The sequence below is a fragment of the Sander vitreus genome, chromosome 23 (assembly GCF_031162955.1).
Source record: "Sander vitreus isolate 19-12246 chromosome 23, sanVit1, whole genome shotgun sequence".
In the NCBI taxonomy this organism is placed as follows: domain Eukaryota; kingdom Metazoa; phylum Chordata; class Actinopteri; order Perciformes; family Percidae; genus Sander; species Sander vitreus.
Window position 1 is genome coordinate 21,972,642 of NC_135877.1, and position 20,195 is coordinate 21,992,836.

Consider the following 20,195-nt stretch of genomic DNA (forward strand, 5'->3'; position numbering starts at 1 on the left):
ATGCTTGTGCACAAATGAGGCTATTTTGCTGCTGAAGAGCTCACAAATACCGTCAATCCAACGGCCCTGTGAATCTTTGTGGAAGCACATTTGTGTACATTTCACATTTTATATTTGAAACAGCATTTGTGTGTGTTTGGATGTGTTTCGGTGGTAATAACTGACACTGAGCTTTATTATTTTTATGTGAGAAATGACTGTCTTTCTTCGTCTCTGTGTGGCAGAGCTGCCAAGAGACATTTCTTGCAGCTACCAGCTAGCAGTGAGTCGGTGTGTGTGAGTGTGTAGCACAGCGTGTAATTCTATATGAAGGCAATTTAAGGCCGGTTGACTGGCTAACCCAGAGACACACTCTCTCTCATTAGACCTTCCTCCGTGTGATTTTAGCCCTGATTCTCTTTTTAGCCAGGCACTGGTTTAGCCTGGTTCTGCCTGTGTAACCTCAAGCATCGTAAGTTAAGGTTGGTCTTAAAAATAATTTTCACAGCTGTCTTCAAACGTCTAAGACTTAAAAACAGAGAAAACAGCAAATCTTTATATTCAAGATGATGAAACATTTAACTGATTATTGAAATAGTTACCAATTATTGTTTTTGCCACTAAACCAATTGCCTGAAAGAGTGCTCCACTGATTTAACATTGCACTCCTTTACAACACTTTACAAAAAGGATTAAAATCGATGCAGCAGATCCTCTTTTTGTTCCACACATTATTCTCACTGTAGTTGTTTTTCTCCTTGTGCTACGAGGGATTTTTAGCAACATCTCATGTGCACTTACTTTCAGTTTGACAAATAAAAGCCTAAATTAGTCGTAACTGCTGTTGGTATTTAGCTTTAATTCCACACTTGCTTCAGTGCTTCTAAATGTTATTGAGCTTTAAGCCCCAGTTGCACTGACGTTATTTTAGTTTTCATTTGGGAGGCAGCACAGTGGTTAGATGTGTCTCTCCTCGCGGCAGGAAGGTGCTGGGTTTGTATTCAATGACAGGTGGAATGGATGGATGGAGGAGGTGCACTGAATGGGTGTTAAAGGAACACGCCGACATATTGGGACTTTGTCTTGTTCCCCGTATCCCCCAGAGTTAGATAAGTCCAGACATACCCTCCTCATCTCCGTGTGTGTTGTAACTCTGTCTGACGCCCCCACCGTTAGCCTAGCTTAGCTCAGATCATGGAGGTAACCTGCTCCATCTAGCCTAGCTTAGCACAGATCCTGGAGGTAACCGGCTCCATCTAGCCTAGCTTAGCTCAGATCATGGAGGTAACCTGCTCCATCTAGCCTAGCTTAGCACAGATCCTGGAGGTAACCGGCTCCATCTAGCCTACTGCTCCCAATAAGTGACAAAATAACGCCAACATGTTCCTATTTACATGTTGTGATTTGTAGAGTCACAGCGTGAACAAATAACAAGGTCACATGAGACACAGCCGTCTTCTAACCGTATACATACTGGGAACTATATTCTCAGAAGGCGAAGCACTGCTACTCTCTGCTCCTCACCACGGGGCTTCAGGTGCTGCGAGCAAATCCCTCCGCCCAAGTAGCAGAGAGTAGCAGTGCTTCGCCTTCTGAGAATATAGTTCCCAGTTTGTATACAGTTAGAAAATGGCTTTTAAAGCTTTACTGCGTAACTTTTTGATATTAATGAACGTCCGTTACATTCAAGCCGTTGCCAAATGAGTTGCTACAAAGCTAACTAAGACTATCAGCTCCACACAACTCTCTCTGGATTTCTCAGTGTGACTACGTTCAGAAGATTGTGGCGTCCGGTGACTTTCCCGCGCAGAAACTAGAGTGAAGATAGTTACCTCTTCTGAAGAGTCCAGTCCAGGTGTGCGATCACGTACGGCCTGAGATAAGAGCTCCTATTCAGGTTTATTGCTATTAAACACAGTTGAAGAGGATTTAAATTGCTATTTTCTCTCTCCATTCTTATCATTTTGGCACTGGTGGTTTTCATTTGGTGCTGCCTAAAACCTCTCATTTGTTTTCATACAATAATTAATGTTTGAAGTAAAGCATACTTTATAGTTCTGTTTGGGTTATACCGAGTGAATGGTCATGGACATTTTATTATGTATCATTGAAAAGTCATGAAAGAGTTTTGAAATGCTGTCCATAAAAATGTGTGGGAACCCCGTATGTTTGACCGCAGTGACAGGTCATAGTTACAGGTGTCACTCTGAAGCCTGTGGCCCCGCCTCCATCGGTGATGTCACCTGTGTGTCAGCTGTAGGCCTCCCTACCTCCTTTTAGAACCTGACAGCTGGCCTTGTTTCTGCCTGCCATCTTCTCTCTGTACGCTTGTCGATCTCATTACACGTTGAAACATTATGATGCATACATTTGCACATGAATGAGGTGAAACCATGTTGACTTTTCTGCAGAGTTCAGCCCGCTGCAGTTCACAGAAAAAATGTGCTAATTAAGGCTTTAAATAAGGACTTTATTAGCATAACTGGTCCCGTGTTAAACATGATTGAGATTAACGAGGCAGCTGAAGGGAGGGACGGCTGTCTGATTTTAGCATTTTAAGTTCATCGTTATGTTTTCGGGTCATCCGTCCCATTCTCGCATATCTCAGGAACGCCTTGAGGGGTTTTCTTCAAATTTGACACAACGTCCACTTAGACTTCAAAGGGTAGCCACCATTTGTTTTTTAACCTGGACCCTATTTCCCCATGTTTTTGTGTCTAAGTGACTGATGGGAACAACGATCTTTGACATTGGTCCAGTATTAAGAGAGACCGCTGCAGTCGGCAGCTGTGAAACAAGCTACAATATAAGTTAACAGGACAATTGTGCAGCTTGTATTTACCTTCACAAAAGTGCTCGTTTTGCCGCTGACAGACTCAGATTAATATTCTAAATGGCGTTTTTCCATCACGTGGTACCTGCTCGACTCGCCTCGACTCTACTCGCCTTTTTTGGTTTTCCATTACGAAAAAAAGTCCCTGGTACCTGCTTACAGGTACTTTTTTTAGTACCACCTCAGTCGAGGTTCCCAGCTAGCTGAGCCGATACCAAAAGGTGACGTGAAAGCGACAGACGGGCGTGTCCTGAACAAACCCGCCATTTTAAATAGTTCAGCCAGCTGTGTTTATTTTTTGCTGCCTCCAGCTTCATTTGAAACTAAATGTGTCTTCTGGCAACAATGATCAAACAATCTCTGGTTTGGACAGACATACAACCGCAAGGTGGTAGTGCTAGGTTGATCTGATTCTGGTCAAATTGAGCAAGTAAAAAAATATGTTAAAAGCAACAAACAAAAAAAAACGTGTTCTTGGCTGGTGTCATCAACAAGACACCTGTTTTTTCACCATGTGTGAATGTGTGTTAGACTCTTCAGTCCCACGTTTCACACTTTTTCATTAGCTGGGATTCGTGTTAGTTTGGAGGCTGTGTTCTCTGAACGCACACAACCAGAGAGGGAAAAAGTAGAGCAGAAATCTGCACAAGTTCGCCTTAATTAATCTGTAGGCGTCCTGGGATTCAGAGCACTATGCCCTCATTATTTGGATATGATGTTTAATTAGTTCTCCTAAATTAAAGAATTGCTAAATGAAATGACGTGCTAATTCCTCCTAAATCCACAGTTCAACCTTGTGATGTAGAAAACCTTAAAGTGCTGCAGAGACGGACATGAATGGGCCCAGAGCTGCATCAGAACTCAATCACAGAGGTTCATTTTCTGTCCTGTTTGCTTTTTACATACATAGGGGTGTCATGATTCGATTTGACTTTCGTTTTAAATAGGGCTGTCAATCGATTAAAACATTTAATCTAATTAATTACATACTCTGTGATTAATTCATTGAAATGAATCGCATACATAATTAACGGTGCCTGAACCGATACTTTTTAAGAAAGTAAAAAAAGAAAAGAAAAAAAAGGTACTAAACAACAGTCGGTGACATTAAAGAACGGCTTGTTTATTGCTAAGGCCATATGGTCAACATTAAATGATTTAATAATAATGTATAACAATAACAATAACTTATTTCACTAGTAAATTGCTGTTGAACGACAAAAACAACCACCAGATGGGAAAAGGACATTTAACAATAACTTCAAATGCACCACGAGGCTGTAGTTTACCAGTTTCATTGAACGCCCCGTCTGTGTTGTTTCTCCGACGGCAGCTGCAGATTGTTACATCCCGGTGTTGAATCCTCTACAGTAAAACACAGTCACACTTTACACCGTTTAGCGTTAGCTGTCAGCATTTTAACCGTGTTTAATCCAGCTAAGGCTGGTAGGCTAACGTTAGCTGCTGTCGAGAATAGTGTTAACTAGCTAGCGGTAGGCTAACGTTAGCTGCTGTTGAGTATTGTGTTAACTAGCGTCACATGCAGCGGGGTTTGTGTTTCCTGTAACGTCTGTTTCAGAGCAGCAGAGAGAAGCGCAGACATATCAGTGGCACCAGATTTTCGTCTGTATGCAAACGTCAATATGGAATGGATTAATCTTATTTTTTCTCAGATTAATTAATCAAAATTAACGCATTATTTTGACAGTTTTATAGTATAGTATAGTATAGTTTTAAACATTTTAAAACATTGTTTTTCAACAGGGACGAAAATGCCACAATAAGAGCCACGAGATGGCAGAAAGGTACTTTTAGTTTGAGTTCCTCAGTTTATGAGGTGCAATTGAATGCACAATTTGGGTTAAGGCGGTGCACATGAATGCACCATTAAGTCCTGTCGGAGCCCACATGCTTTACCTTTGTTGTTTGAGAAAAAATACTGGGGGAATCGCTGATCCTGCTTCTGATAGTAGTAGTAGTAGTAGTAGTAGTAGTAGTAGTAGTAGTAGTAAGGAAACTTCCCAAAAAACTTCATGTCAGTAAACGTTGAGTACGTTTACATGCACACTAATACACTATTATTCCGACTTTAATATGACAATATTCCTAATTTGATACGGGTCGTGTAAACAGCATATTCCCCATATTATTATATTCCTGATAAGGCCTTACCAAATGTAGCATTTTCCGTAACAGTAGCTTCAAACAGGGTTTTTATTTCTCAAAGTGTCTCACAGAGCAGCTGAGTCAGAGTTCGAGCTGCTGATCTGAAGTGTTCTTGGTTTAGTGATAACAGAGCTGTCGGTTTGTCCCATCTGTTCCTCACACACACGTAAAGCTGACAGTCTGACTGTGACTTTTGGCACTAATTAAAGGTTTACACGTCCTCTTCCTTCTCTGGAACACTGTTATTATCACTGTTAGAGTGTGTGTGTGTGTGTGTGTGTGTGTGTGTGTGTGTGTGTGTGTGTGTGTGTGTGTGTGTACACTTACATAAAGAGATGTCATGCTACTCAAACCCGCATGTTTAACTTGTGGGTGTTGACACACACACTGTCAGTGTTATACTCTCATTTGGTTATTTTGAAATGCTTAAGGCTGTGATGATAACCTGTAGTGTGTGTGTGTGTGTGTGTGTGTGTGTGTGTGTGTGTGTGTGTGTACCTGTGTGTGTGGGTGTGTGTGTGTATGTGGTGTGGTGTGAACACTTCTTTCATCTCTCAAAATCGCTCTTTGTACGGTGCAGGGTCGCTCTCTTCCCCTCAATTATTCATCAGCTTGTTTCCATGGTAACGGTTGCAGCCGTGTGTGTGTGTGTGTGTGTGTGTGTGTGTGTGTGTTTTGGGGGGCTGATTTAACAGCAGTATGATGGGCTTCATCAGCTCATTATACCGTGTTATTACAGCTGATGTGCATACCTGGACGGCTGTAAGACCTCTGTGACGGTACAGGAAGCAGCAGTGCAGTAGTAGAAGTACTACGTAGTAGAAGTAGAAGTCGGCATAAGTGCAAGTATGGAACTGCAGTTTTATTTATCATATATTTATATTGTCATATTGTAATTAAATTACTCTAATGTAACACCTGCTGTGGAACCATGCTAAGGTAAACTCATAGAAAAATACTTTAACTGTTTTTAACTGAGTTTGGTTCTCTGGTTCTACATAGTTTGGGCTGGTTCTAGTTTCTCTGGTTCTACATTGTTTGGGCTGGTTCTAGTTTCTCTGGTTCTACATTGTTTGGGCTGGTTCTAGTTTCTCTGGTTCTAGCATGGTTTGGGCTGGTTCTAGTTTCTCTGGTTCTACATTGTTTGGGCTGGTTGTAGTTTATCTGATTCTGTGTGGTTTGGGCTGGTTCTGGTTTCTCTGGTTCTAGCGTGGTTTGGGCTGGTTCTAGTTTCTCTGGTTCTCAATATTGTTTGGGCTGGTTGTAGTTTATCTGATTCTGTGTGGTTTGGGCTGGTTCTAGTTTCTCTGGTTCTAGCTGGTTTGGGCTGGTTCTAGTTTCTCTAGTTCTAGGTGGTTTGGGCTGGTTCTGGTTTCTCTGGTTCCAGCTGGTTTGGGCTGGTTCTAGTTTCTCTGGTTCTAGCTGGTTTGGGCTGGTTCTAGTTTATCTGGTTCTAGCTGGTTTGGGCTGGTTCTAGTTTCTCTGGTTCTAGCTGGTTTGGGCTGGTTCTAGTTTCTCTGGTTCTACATTGTTTGGGCTGGTTCTGGTTTCTCTGGTTCCAGCTGGTTTGGGCTGGTTCTAGTTTCTGTGGTTTTAGCTGGTTTGGGCTGGTTGTAGTTTATCTGATTCTGTGTGGTTTGAGCTGGTTCTAGTTTCTCTGGTTCTACGTGGTTTGGGCTGGTTCTAGTTTCTCTGGTTCTCAATATTGTTTGGGCTGGTTCTAGTTTCTCTAGTTCTACATTGTTTGGGCTGGTTCTGGTTTCTCTGGTTCCAGCTGGTTTGGGCTGGTTCTAGTTTCTCTGGTTCTAGCTGGTTTGGGCTGGTTCTAGTTTCTCTGGTTTCTAGCTGGTTTGGGCTGGTTCTAGTTTCTCTGGTTCTAGCTGGTTTGGGCTGGTTCTAGTTTCTCTGGTTCTAGCTGGTTTGGGCTGGTTCTAGTTTCTCTGGTTCTAGCTGGTTTGGGCTGGTTCTAGTTTCTCTGGTTCCAGCTGGTTTGGGCTGGTTCTAGTTTATCTGGTTCTAGCTGGCCGTTGGCACTGAGTGAGTTGGTGGTTTTGGACTTTGAATCTGTGATGTTCTGAGTTCAGTGTCGGTCTAGCTCTGGGTTCAGACCTGGCTCAGACAGGAAGTGACATCACACCAGGTGAGTTCAAAACCTGGGGCACGTTCAATCTCAAACCTGTGTGCACCGTTTTGATACGGTTTCTGGGTTGAACAACATGTTCCCTCAGTGTGAAACGATGTGCAACAAGCTTTGAGGAATGTTTTCTGTCGTTGTGCGTATGTCACAGGGGACGTGTACACTATGTTAACTCGTAGTAATAAAAAGGCGATGAGCTTCATTCATAGCTGTTCAATCAATAGCAGACGCAGCATAATGTAGTTTAAAGTGATGCACAATGGCGCCCAGATAGCTCAGTTGGTAGAGCGGGTGCACATATATACAGGTTTAGTCCTCTCTCTCCCCCTTCATGTCTTCAGCTGTCCTGTAAAATAAAGGCCTAAAAATAAAATAAAGGCCCCTTTTATTCTAAGGTTACGTTTAGGGCTGAATGATTAATCACATATGCAATAATATCGCGATATGTTAAAACGCGGTTTCCTAATCGCAAAGGCTGCGATGTGGTCACGTGACTCGCGAGAGCAGAGCAGTCTGCACTCCGCAGAGGAAGCAGCAACTCGGCAGATACGCAGAGCTTCTATTTTTGACGGACGCCGGAGAGATCCGCAGCAATTCAGCACACGGCAGATAGTGCGGGACAGGAACAGAAGCACAGAAACAAAATAAAGCACAGAATTTTTTTTAAAATAAAATAAAGCACAGAAACTAAATAAAAATGTGGTTAATTTTCAAAGGAAAATCCAGCGTGCTCGCGGCGGATCATATCTCCCTGAACTACACCTTGAAAACAGCTCTGAGCTGTTCCCTCCAGAGGAGCAGAGGGAACAGCTCTGAGCTGTTCCCTCTGCTCCTCTGGAGGGAACAGCTCTGAGCTGTTCCCTCTGCTCCTCTGGAGGAACAGCTAGCTGTTTCAGCTCTGAGCTGTTCCCTCTGCTCCTCTGGAGGGAAACTAACTGGTGTTGGTTTTGTGGTTCTATTCTACCTGATCTCGTGAGATCTCGCGGAAATTACCGGTTAGAAGTAGTATCAGTCCTTCCTTCCTTCCTTCCTTCCTTCCTTCCTTCCTTCCTTCCTGTCTTGCATCCTTCCTTCCTTCCTTCCTTCCTTCCTTCCTTCCTTCCTTCCTTCCTTCCTTCCTTCCTTCCTGTCTTCCATCCTTCCTTCCTTCCTTCCTTCCTTCCTTCCTTCCTTCCTTCCTTCCTTCCTTTCTTTCTTTCTTTCTTTCTTTCTTTCTTTCTTTCTTTCTTTCCTTCCTTGTTTCTTTCCTTGCTTCCTTCCTTCCTTTCTTCCTTTCTTCCTTCCTTCCTTCCTTCCTTCCTTTCTTCCTTCCTTCCTTTCTTTCTTCCTTCCTTCCTTTCTTTCTTTCTTTCTTTCTTCCTTCCTTCCTTCCTGTCTTCCATCCTTCCTGTCTTCCATCCTTCCTTCCTTCCTTCCTTCCTTCCTGTCTTCCATCCTTCCTTCCTTCCTTCCTTTCTTTCTTTCTTCCTTTCTTTCTTTCTTTCTTTCTTTCTTTCTTTCTTTCTTTCTTTCCTTCCTTGTTTCTTTCCTTGCTTCCTTCCTTCCTTTCTTTCTTCCTTCCTTCCTTCCTTCCTTCCTTCCTTCCTTTCTTTCTTCCTTCCTTTCTTTCTTTCTTTCTTTCTTTCTTTCTTTCTTCCTTTTTCTTTCTTTCTTCCTTCCTTTCTTTCTTTCTTTCCTTCCTTGTTTCATTCTTTCCTTCCTTCTTTCTTTCCTTCTGTCTTCCTTCTTTCTTTCTTTCTTTCTTTCCTTCCTTCTTTCTTTCCTTCTGTCTTCCTTCTTTCTTTCTTTCTTTCTTTCTGTCCTTCCTTCTTTCCTGCTTTCTTTTGTCTTTCTTTCCTTCCTTCTTTCTTTCTTTCCTTCCACTCTTCCTTCCTTCTTTTTTTTGTCTTTCTTTTTTTCCTTCCTTCTTATATCTTTCCTTTCTTCTTCCTTCCTTCCTTCCTTCCTTACCTTCCTTCCTATACATCTTCATCCTTATATCTTTCATTCTTTCCTTTTTTCCTTATTTCTTTCTTTCTTTCTTTCTTTCCTTCCATCCTTCCTTCCTTCCTTCCTATACATCTTCATCCTTATAGCTTTCCTTCCTTACTTTTTCCTTCCTTCCTTTACACCTTGGCTCCATCCTTTTATCAGCTGATAAGATGTTTTAGTTTTAAAGTAATATCAGTTTTTGTAGCATTAGCTGAAGTAGTAGAAGTAGTAGTAGTGGTAATAGAAGTAGTAGTAGTGGTAATAGAAGTAGTAGTAGTGGTAATAGAAGTAGTAGTAGTGGTAATAGAAGTAGTAGTAGTAGAAGTAGTAATATCAGCACACACTTCAACAGAGGTTCAGCAGGACACCTACATAAAAATACAGTACAGAACGTAGTGAGTATACGGCCATGTTTTCCTGCTGTGCTGTCACGTTGTCTCCAGCAGGGGGCGGGATAGGCTCAGAGTGTGAACAGCATGGGGGCAGCACCGAACCAGAACCCCTCAGAACCAAACCTCAGTTACACAATGACACATTTTATCATGTCACTGTGTTTTACAGTGAGGAGAGGTCGAGAGACACTGACAGACAGACAGACAGAGAGAGAGATACCGTGTGTGTTTAATAGTTTAATACGCAGCATGTTGACCTGCATTTTTCTGCAGTTATGGTAATATTAATGTAAATACCTTTAATACACACACACACACACACACACACACACACACACACACACACACACACACACATATACACTAATCCGGTGTAATCTGCTGCTGGGATACTGACCCACATGTCCACTTCACTACCTGCTGGACAAGGACACGCCCACCTCCTCCACTCTCAGCCAATGACAGCACAGAGGACAAAATGGCAGTTTTCTTATTGGTTCAGGAAAAAAGCAAATATTAGTACACAAGATCAATCTTTTAAGAGGCTCCGTTTTGAAGCCAGACAGAAGATACTGGTATCAAATGAAACTAGACGGTCTAAGGAATCCGTGTCATGCTACATATTCCTTTGCTTCCTTTCTCCCTTTCTTTAATTTTCTTTCGCTTCTTTCCTTCCTTTGCTTTCTGCCTTCCTTCATTTCCCCTCCATCCTTTCTTCCTTCCTTCTATCCTTCCGTTATTTATTTGTTCCTTCTTTCTTCCTTTTTGTACTCCTTCCTTTATTTCCTTCCTTCCTTTCTTCCTTCCTTTAATTTACACCTTCGCTCCATCCTTTCATCTTTCCTTAACTTCCTTTGCTCATTCCTCTTTTCATTCCTTCGTTACCTCCTTCCTTCCTTTCTTCCTTATTCCTTTTCAGATTTCTTTCGTCCCTTCTTTTTCTTCTTTTCATCCCTGAATCATTCCTCTCCTCCTTAATTTACCACCATTTCTTCCTTAAATTCATTCTTTTATCTCTATATTCATTGCATCATCCTCCCATTTTGTCTCCATTTTCTTTCCTTCATCCCTCCATCCATCCAGCTGCACAGAAACACATTAGAAACCAGCAGACGGATGCAGCAGCCTCCCTCCTCCCCCTCTCCCTCCATCTCCATCATCCCCCCCTCCTCCTCATCCTCTTCATCCTCCCATCTGCGCAGACTCTGCCTCCCCCCTCCTCCTCTGCTGCCTCATTTTTATGGAGGAGCTTCACATCTGCAGCACTCTCTCTCTGTCTCTCTCCCTCTCTCTCTCTCTCTCTCTCTCTCTCTCTCTCCCTCCCCCTCTCTCTCTCTCCCCCTCTCTCTCTCTCTCTCTCTCTCTCTCTCCCTCTCTCTCGTTAGCCGAGCCTCAGGAAGCGTCTCCATGATGGTTTCTGTTTGAGGAGGTTGTTCGTCACACGGTAGCTCACAGAGGAGGAGGAGGAGGAAGGAAGGAAGGAAGGAAGGAAGGAAGGAGGAGGAGGAGTAAGAGGAGGTGTAGTTTGTGGCGGCTGCATCTGCATGGCGCTGGGGGGGGAGGCGACGCTCGGCTCGGCTTCACCATGATCGCCGTGTCGTTTAAATGTCGCTGCCAGATCCTGCGCAGGGTGAACAAAGGTAGAGAGATATAGAGAAAATGCTTAGAGAGAGAGAGAGAGAGAGAGAGAGAGAGAGAGAGAGAGAGAGAGAGAGTGAGTGAGAGTGTGTGTGTGTGTGTGTGTGTGTGTGTGTGTGTGTGTGTGTGTGTGTGTGTGTGTGTGAATGATGGAGCGCTAAGCATGTTTGTATGTGTAACATACATGTGTGTGTTGTGTCGGTGTGACGGTCGAGCGGCATTTGGTGTGAACTGCTGACATTGAAAAGAGAGAGAGAGAGAGCTGGTTGTTTACGACTAACGCCAGCTGTGTGTGTGTGTGTGTGTGTGTGTGTGTGTGTGTGTGTGTGTGTGTAAGCATGTATGTGTGTGTTTAACTGTGTGTGGCGTGGAAAATGATCTCCTGATGGATTCATTCAGTCAACCGCTGCAGGTTGCTTTAGTACGAGAGACCTTCAGAGTGAGTGTGTGCAGGAGAGAGAGAGAGAGAGAGAGAGAGAGGGATTGCATCTTATTTTCATGAATGTAATATTCGTGGCGTGTATTACCAGGGGAGAGAACAGAGGGAAAAAAGGAGGGCAGACATACGGAGAGAGAATCAGTGTGTTGTTCACGTTTCTGTGTTTTTTCTCTGAAAGTCTGAAGCAGTTTGAAGCTTCAGGTGTTTGTTTTTTTCTCCTGTTGAAATACTGAACGCTGGACAAAGTATTCAGATTCTTAAAGTAATAGTAGTGGTACCACGATGTACCGCTACTCCTTTACCTGTTGTTGAAGAAGTACTCAGATTTGTCAGTCCTTTTCAACATGGACTCTATTTCCCCATGCTATGTCTAAGTGACTAATGTGAACAAAAATCTTTAAAATTGGTCCAGTGTTGGGCGAGAACGCTGTAACCAGCAGATGCAAACCGGGCTGGAATGTAACCCTACAGGACAAATGTTCACCGTCTGTTAGCGGCCACTAAAAGTGCTGTTTTTGCCGCTGACAGACTCAGATTATTATTCTAAGAGTCTGACAACATTATGGAAAGGATCCCTACAGAGATAGACCTTTTAGTTAAAGAGGAAGATCCTTTTAGTTTAACAAAATCCCCATCACCAAACTACACCAGGCTCCATGTAAATAATCAGGACTTTTAGCGTGTATAGAGGCAGCATATCTCCACATGTAAATGGGTGAATTAAGGGTTTATTTCAACCAAACCAGAGTGGTGATTGTTGGAACAGTGGAAAGATGAACCGAGACGGCTTTTGATAGTTTGCTAGTTTTATTTCGTTTCAGTTGATTTTGAATGTAGTGTGTTTTACTGTGATTAAAAGTACTGTTTATTTAAATGGAGTCTATTTCATCTGTTTAATGTTAATGGTCCTATGACATGCTGCTTTTTGGATGCTTTTATATAGACCTTAGTGGTCCCCTAATACTGTATCTGAAGTCTCTTTTATATAGACCTTAGTGGTCCCCTAATACTGTATCTGAAGTCTCTTTTATATAGACCTTAGTGGTCCCCTAATGCTGTATCTGAAGTCTCTTTTATATAGACCTTAGTGGTCCACTAATACTGTATCTGAAGTCTCTTTTATATAGACCTTAGTGGTCCCCTAATACTGTATCTGAAGTCTCTTTTATATAGACCTTAGTGGTCCCCTAATACTGTATCTGAAGTCTCTTTTATATAGACCTTAGTGGTCCCCCTAATGCTGTATCTGAAGTCTCTTTTATATAGGCCTTAGTGGTCCCCTAATACTGTATCTGAAGTCTCTTTTATATAGACCTTAGTGGTCCCCTAATACTGTATCTGAAGTCTCTTTTATATAGACCTTAGTGGTCCCCTAATACTGTATCTGAAGTCTCTTTTATATAGACCTTAGTGGTCCCTCTAATACTGTATCTGAAGTCTCTTTTATATAGACCTTAGTGGTCCCCCTAATACTGTATCTGAAGTCTCTTTTATATAGACCTTAGTGGTCCCCTAATACTGTATCTGAAGTCTCTTTTATATAGGCCTTAGTGGTCCCCTAATACTGCATCTGAAGTCTCTTTTATATAGGCCTTAGTGGTCCCCTAATACTGTATCTGAAGTCTCTTTTATATAGGCCTTAGTGGTCCCCTAATACTGTATCTGAAGTCTCTTTTATATAGACCTTAGTGGTCCCCTAATACTGTATCTGAAGTCTCTTTTATATAGACCTTAGTGGTCCCCTAATACTGTATCTGAAGTCTCTTTTATATAGACCTTAGTGGTCCCCTACTGAATTACAGCCACTAGAGCCAGTCCCACAATGAGCTTTCCTTAGGATGTACCATTTCTGTGTCTGTAGCTTTAAATGCTATTGAGGAGGAGAGAGGGGGGGGGGGGGGGGGGGGGTGTGGCCTTGACCAACTGCCACTTTGCTTGTTTGAAAGCCATGATGTCTCTCTCTCTTTCTCATGGGGGGGCCAAATCCTCTGGGTGGGCAAAGCAGAGAAAGGGGAGGTAACCTTTCCCCTTATGACGTCATAAAGGGAAGATTCCAGATCGGCCCATCTGAGCTTTCATTTTCTCAAAGGCAGAGCAGGATACCCAGGGCTCGGTTTACACCTATCACCATTTCTAGCCACTGGGGGACCATAGGCAGGCTGGGGGAACTCACATTAATGTTAAAAAACCTCATAAAGTGAAATCTTCATGCCATGGGACCTTTAAACAAAATATTTTACAACAAAATACTCAAAGTACCAAAAGTAAAAGTACTCATTCTGCAGAACAATATATAGTATATTATTAGTATTGATGCGTTAATGTGTTTATTGTTGCAGCTGGTAAAGTTGGAGCTCATTTTAATGATCTTTCTTTATAATCTTAACTAGTCCTTTTGGTGCCTAACCCTAACCCACTTAACTGTAACCCACTTCATTTTTTCTAACCACTTCACAGCACACACAAATATTTATTTTCTATCTTTTCTTTAATAGAACATGTATTGAACAGATGATGGATCACTATAAAACAGAACTATATAAATGACTCCTGGTGGGGGAAACTCACACACATCTAAAGAGCAACGTTAGAACCATTTCCTTCTTTTCACGTCCGATATCCAACTAAAAAAAATGTGATTTTGGTTTTTGGTGTCGTCCCTCCACGCCCTACTTCCTCCTTGCAGGTGTTGCATATTGCAAACTTGTTATCTTCTGCACACACGCTGAAGAATCTCCAAACAGCTGACATGTTGCAGGTTAATCCACGAGGTTCCTACATGTGCGAGAATAGACAGCGCGACACACGCGACGACGCGCGACACACGGCGGGAAAGTTGAGAGAAAGGAAAAAGAGGCTGTGCTGTCGCGTCCGTGTGTGCGTGCGTCCTTGAGAACTGTAACTCGTATAACTTCTGTTGTCAGTTAAGTGGAGCGTTGACCGGCATGAAATCGGCATATGTCAGAATGACCTGCCGGTCGACGGTCATGGCCGAGCACGTGAAAACCGCCCAGTTCCCGTCACCGGCCGGTCTATCGGTGCATCTCTAATCAAAAAAGCATGTACTAGGTTCTCCAGTCAGTGCTCTTGATCAAGGCACTGGCTCAGATCTGGAGTTGGTCCCCGGGTGCTGTAAATGGCTGCCCACTGCTCCCTTAAGGGATGGGTTGAATGCAGAGAATGGATTTTGCCACATGTATGTATGTATGTATGTATGTGACAATAAAGTACCTTTACCTTTTAAACTTAACTGTAGAGGTCGCTGTAACGAGCGGCAGCTTACGGTGCCCTGTCACCTTTTCTTGGCCAAACATAACTATCATGACCGGTCGTCACGTAACGCCTAACGCCGTGGGATATCTTACGAATTGGGTGTGCATAAGTTTTCCTACAAAATAGTAGTAGTAGTAGTAGAAGCGTATAGTAGCATCAAATGGAAATGCTCAAGTAAAGTAAAAGTACCCCCAAAATTGTACTAAAGTATTTGAGTAAATGTACTTCCACCACTGCAGCTGAGCATCATCCTGTTCAGAGGAGAACAAGTTGGGATTGCCAACGCTTTCTTTAACAGTGGGTTCATTTCCCTCAGAAATAAAAGAGGAGTACTTTAAGATCGGCTTCGTGGGTTGCCTTCAAATTAATTTCAACAAAATTGGATGTATTTATTCATTTTTTTTATTTGATTTTTAATTTCTTATGCTGTTTTAATGAAAGCCCCCGAGGCAGAGAAAGTAAGCCGTTTTTTAATCTTTTCTACTTCAGTATTATTTGTGTGTTTGAGGTTTTTAAACTTGTTCGTCCCGTGTATGAAAGTAGGATAATTAAAAATGGATCATTACTGTGGCACACTCAACCTCAGTGGGTATGAAATATACAAGTAAAACATATTTCAGCTCGCGGCTGTGGAAGAGCTTTCTCTTTTAAACATCTAGGACTCGGGCTCCACATTCATCTTTATCTGGTACTTGACCATCAGACATTCAATTACATTTTATTTATAGTATCAAATCATAACAAGAGTTATCTCGAGACACTTTACAGATAGAGTAGGTCTAGACCACACTCTGTAATTTACAAAGCCCCAACAATTCCAGTAATTCCCCCAAGAGCAAGCATTAGCAGTGGCTAATGCGACAGCAGACCCAGACTCTTGGTAGGCGGTGTCTGACGGTGCCGGTTGGGGGGTGACATGAAGTCACATGTTTGCCGTTTAAAATGACACTACATGAGCTGATTGGCCAATACATGTGCCAACTGACCAAACACCTCAATGGTTAATTGTTACCACTTCAGTCAGGCAGTAAGCACTATGATGCCTCTTTTTTTCTATTTTTTCTGCACATTTTCTTTTTCAGTTTACCGTTTTTTTGTGAGCATATTTTTGTTCAGTCCAGTGTAAATATATCTGCTGTGCATATGTTTCACTGACTTGTTTGGTGAAAAATAAAAAACAGCACGTGTGTGTGTGTGTATCTGCAAATATTTCTGTGCATGTCACGATCTGTCAAGTGTGTGGCGAGGCTTGGACCCAAATGCAGTCAAGACAGAGCAGTGCTTGAGTTCAAAGATTTAATTAGGCAATGGGTACAACAAAAAGTGTCCTGAAGAAACAGGAAAAATATCTCCAGCAATACTGCGGATACAAAAAACAGGAAACACAGAACAAACAGGAACACCGAACATAACATACCAGACCAGAGAAACCACGACACGATAGTACTCGACACAACAGAACAGCACGCAACAAAATACAATGATCCGACAAGAGACAAAGACAGAACAGGGACTAAATACACCAGGTAATGAACACGAACAAGGGACAGGTGATACAACAGGTCAGGATGGGGCAGAGCAATCAAAAAAGGCAGGAAACAAACAAAGACAGGAAGTAAACTAGACAAGACAAGGGAGACAAGACAGACTACAAAATAAAACAGGAAACAGAACAAAACAGAAGAACAATTATTACCACAAAAATGTGGTAATATGAATGAAGTGTGTGCCATTTGGTGCAAAAGTTAGATTTTGATAATGCTATATGTACAGTAGTTTTGGTTGCAGTGCTTCATTTTGCAGGATATATGAGGTATTTTGCAGTTTGTGTCTGTGTGGTTTTGTGAATTGTGTGAAGTATTTTGATAAAACCAGCCTAGTTTGCAAAAATTGTGTTTTAGCATTTGGAAATAAAACTGTAACAGTGTTGACAGCAGTGTGTTAGCATTTGAACAAAGCGCTGTAGATCCACAGTGTTGTGCAGGTTGTGGTTAAAGCCGTGGGATAAGTCTGTAGAGTTTTGTTCAAACTGTGTTCAAGCAATGAAAAACAAGTGAAAGAAAAGAGTTTGGTCCACATGAACTGCTGCTGTGCAGACTGTAGTTAGAGTTTAGCACACCAGGTGTGCCCACTGTCGTTTTAGCAATCGAAAAAAACTGTTAACAAGCTTAGAATATTTTTTATATTATATAACAAACCACAGAGGATATAGTATTTTAGATATGTGTGTATACAGTATGAACTGTAGCTGGAGACTGAAAAAAGAGAGATGCTGCTGTCCTACATGTGGAGGAGGCTCAGCTTTCATCTTCAGTTAGCTATGGTGTGTGTGTGTGTGTGTGTGTGTGTGTGTGTGTGTGTGTGTGTGTGTGTGTGTGTGCGTGTGTGTGTGTGTGTGTGTGTGTGTGTGTGTGTGTGTGTGTGTGTGTGTCATTGTTTCTGAAGCTCAGCTGCTGGAACCAAACAGAGGAGAATAGATCTAGAGCAGATTAGAATAGAACAGAGCGACATGAAATGGAACCAAACAGAAGACCGAAAATAGGACAAACACGAACTGTGACGAGATAAAACAGGAAACCGATTCAGAGAAACTCGCCGTGCAACGGCCTTCACACACCAGAGACGACAGAAGAAACGAAACAAGAACACGGCATATTCTTCTTCACGTTCAAACGTTTGCATCGTTCAAACGTTTGCACCGTCACACAATCACAGATTGACCGCATGTATATTTAGGGCATCAACATTTTCATTGTCGATTATTTTCTCAATGATCTTAATGGATTAATCAATTAAATATCCAATGTCTGTTGTTGTGTGACAGTATGTATAACGGAATTATGACATTGGTCACCACTCTTGTATAAAGTACTTGAAAGCAATACTTGAGTAAAAGTACAAGTATGTTACCAGAACATCACTTTGGTAGTAGTTTAAGTCTCCTTTAAGAATATTACTTGAGTAAAAGTATCTGATATTTACTGTACTTAAAGGTGCAGTAAGCGATGTTGTGCGAAGATTGCCAACTCCCCCTAGCCTGGCTCCGCCCTCCTACGTACTTCCGCTCAATTTTCATTTTCCTTCAGTACTCCGTCTGGGTTTGAGAACGATGACGTTGAGGTTCGATAACCTTCGGCGAGTTCTGTAATGACGCGAGCGAAGCCATTCGGTCCGTTGTGGCAACGCTGCCGAATATCCAGAAGTTAAAGCCCGGGCAAGAACAATCTTTGCTGAGTTGTGTTGGGGGCCATGATGTTGTGGCCCTCCTCCCCATGGGGTTCGGGAACAATTTGATTTTCCAGCTCGCTCCATTAGTGGTGAAGGCGTTAGCTAAGGCTAACGCTAGCGATGCTAAGCCGATAGTTGTTGTCGTCTCCCTTCTTGTTAGCCTGGTCCTACCAGACAGTACGTAGGAGGGCGGAGCCAGGCTACCAGAGTGGCTCTGGACAGATCCAATAGTTTTAAACTCAAACAGAGTACCCGCCTTCAAGGAAGTTAACACTTGTCAATGGAGAGAGGCCAGACTCTCTGGACCAATGAAATGGACCAGAGTCTGGTAGGACCAGGCTAATGTACCAGAGTCTGGTAGGACCAGGCTAATGTACCAGAGTCTGGTAGGACCAGGCTAATGTACCAGAGTCTGGTAGGACCAGGCTAATGGACCAGAGTCTGGTAGGACCAGGCTAGTGTACCAGAGTCTGGTAGGACCAGGCTAATGTACCAGAGTCTGGTAGGACCAGGCTAATGGACCAGAGTCTGGTAGGACCAGGCTAATGTACCAGAGTCTGGTAGGACCAGGCTAATGGACCAGAGTCTGGTAGGACCAGGCTAGTGTACCAGAGTCTGGTAGGACCAGGCTAATGTACCAGAGTCTGGTAGGACCAGGCTAATGTACCAGAGTCTGGTAGGACCAGGCTAATGGACCAGAGTCTGGTAGGACCAGGCTAATGGACCAGAGTCTGGTAGGACCAGGCTAATGGACCAGAGTCTGGTAGGACCAGGCTAATGGACCAGAGTCTGGTAGGACCAGGCTAAACCTCCCTTCTGAATCTCTGCCCCTTCGATACACATTGCCATAGCGACACTTCTATTAGTGTCTAACCCTGACTAAACGATAAATGGCAGAGTCGATGTTAGCCCACGTTAGCTTGTGGATTTGTAAACTATCGCTACTGCTGCAAAGCCAGCCAGTTAGGGAGCAGCCTTCACAAACAACAGCAAACAGACGAGGTTAAACTGACATGTTGAAAACAGTGAAACAGCGAAGCTAACGTTATTACTCGTCCTCAACGATGAGAGCCCTCATTAGTTGTCATTCCTTTGATGAAAAAAAAATCCGGACATCACCAGGGGGTCTCCCGGCGGACTGCTGAGATTGGTCCTGACTTAGCTAGACCACTGTGTTCTCCACAGGGATTGGTCGCTGCACTGATGAGGTCACCCCTCTCTGGCAGTCGTTTCTTTATTCATGAGAACAGGCTGACTTTATAAACCTCTGAGCAGCAGCAGCTTTTAGACTGCAAACCAGACAGTGGAAGTCTTTCTGTTTGTTTTCAGAGCTTTGTCAGAAGCTAACGAGTAGCATCATCTGACGCGGAGGATGCTAACGTGCTAGCTGACTGGCTAGTGAGGCCAGTGGGATTACAGTAGTTTACAGTATTTTTTAAACAAGATAGCATCTTAGCTCTGAGATGTATTTTTGTGGTGGGAGCTCTGCGATGTCTCATGATGATGGTGAGTACCGATGCATTGTGGGACGCAAGAGTAGATGTTTTAACCCATGAGGTTTGTCTGTGGACTCAGAGGTCATTTAAAGCTATAGTGCATAGTTTCTGTTTCCCCCGTGAGGAATTCCAAGTAATGACAACAACACTGTCGGCACATCCACATGACGCAAGCCTTCTGTGATCCCGCTCCTACTCCGAAAACATTACAGAACTCATTATTAACTCGTTCAAGAGCGCGATATACATTCGTACCTTTTCTTTTTTCAACGCTCTCCAAATAGGAAAAAGCCACACCAATGTTTATCCTTGTTTGTTTTTGCCGTCGATCACTTTCTTTTATGGATTTTAGTTCTGCTGAACGTGTAGGTCTTTTCTTAGCAGTACAATCGCTGACTGAACGATTTCGTGGGCGCTTCTTTGGGTTTTCAGCCATGCCTTTACCTGTTGCAGCAGTCCTCTTCGTATCTGACGTAAAACGCATCACTCGAGCTGCTGTGTGTGAAAGTCGACGGACTACACCATTTTGTAAACATAGCTATACTGAGAAATACAGAGAGAGTTTTTTTTTGATCTGATAGGCTTAATTAGCTTTGTATTAACTCATTTAGCAATGGCTTGAACGGAACGGGCCTTCATTAAT

At 42.8% G+C, this 20,195-nt stretch overlaps 1 protein-coding gene across 3 annotated transcripts in view; it reads left to right on the plus strand.

The window, feature by feature from the left end:
* grip1 (glutamate receptor interacting protein 1) overlaps positions 1–20,195 on the plus strand; it is a 90,792-nt gene that overhangs the window by 25,292 nt on the left and 45,305 nt on the right. The window contains exon 1 of one of the 3 annotated variants that reach the window (XM_078281661.1): positions 11,020–11,118. The exons of the other annotated variants lie outside the window; for them this stretch is intronic. Within the exon in view, the coding sequence (XP_078137787.1) occupies positions 11,064–11,118 (55 nt within the window). The 5' untranslated portion in view covers positions 11,020–11,063. Of the gene's footprint in view, positions 1–11,019; positions 11,119–20,195 lie in introns of those variants that run through there. 3 annotated transcript variants of the gene reach the window in all.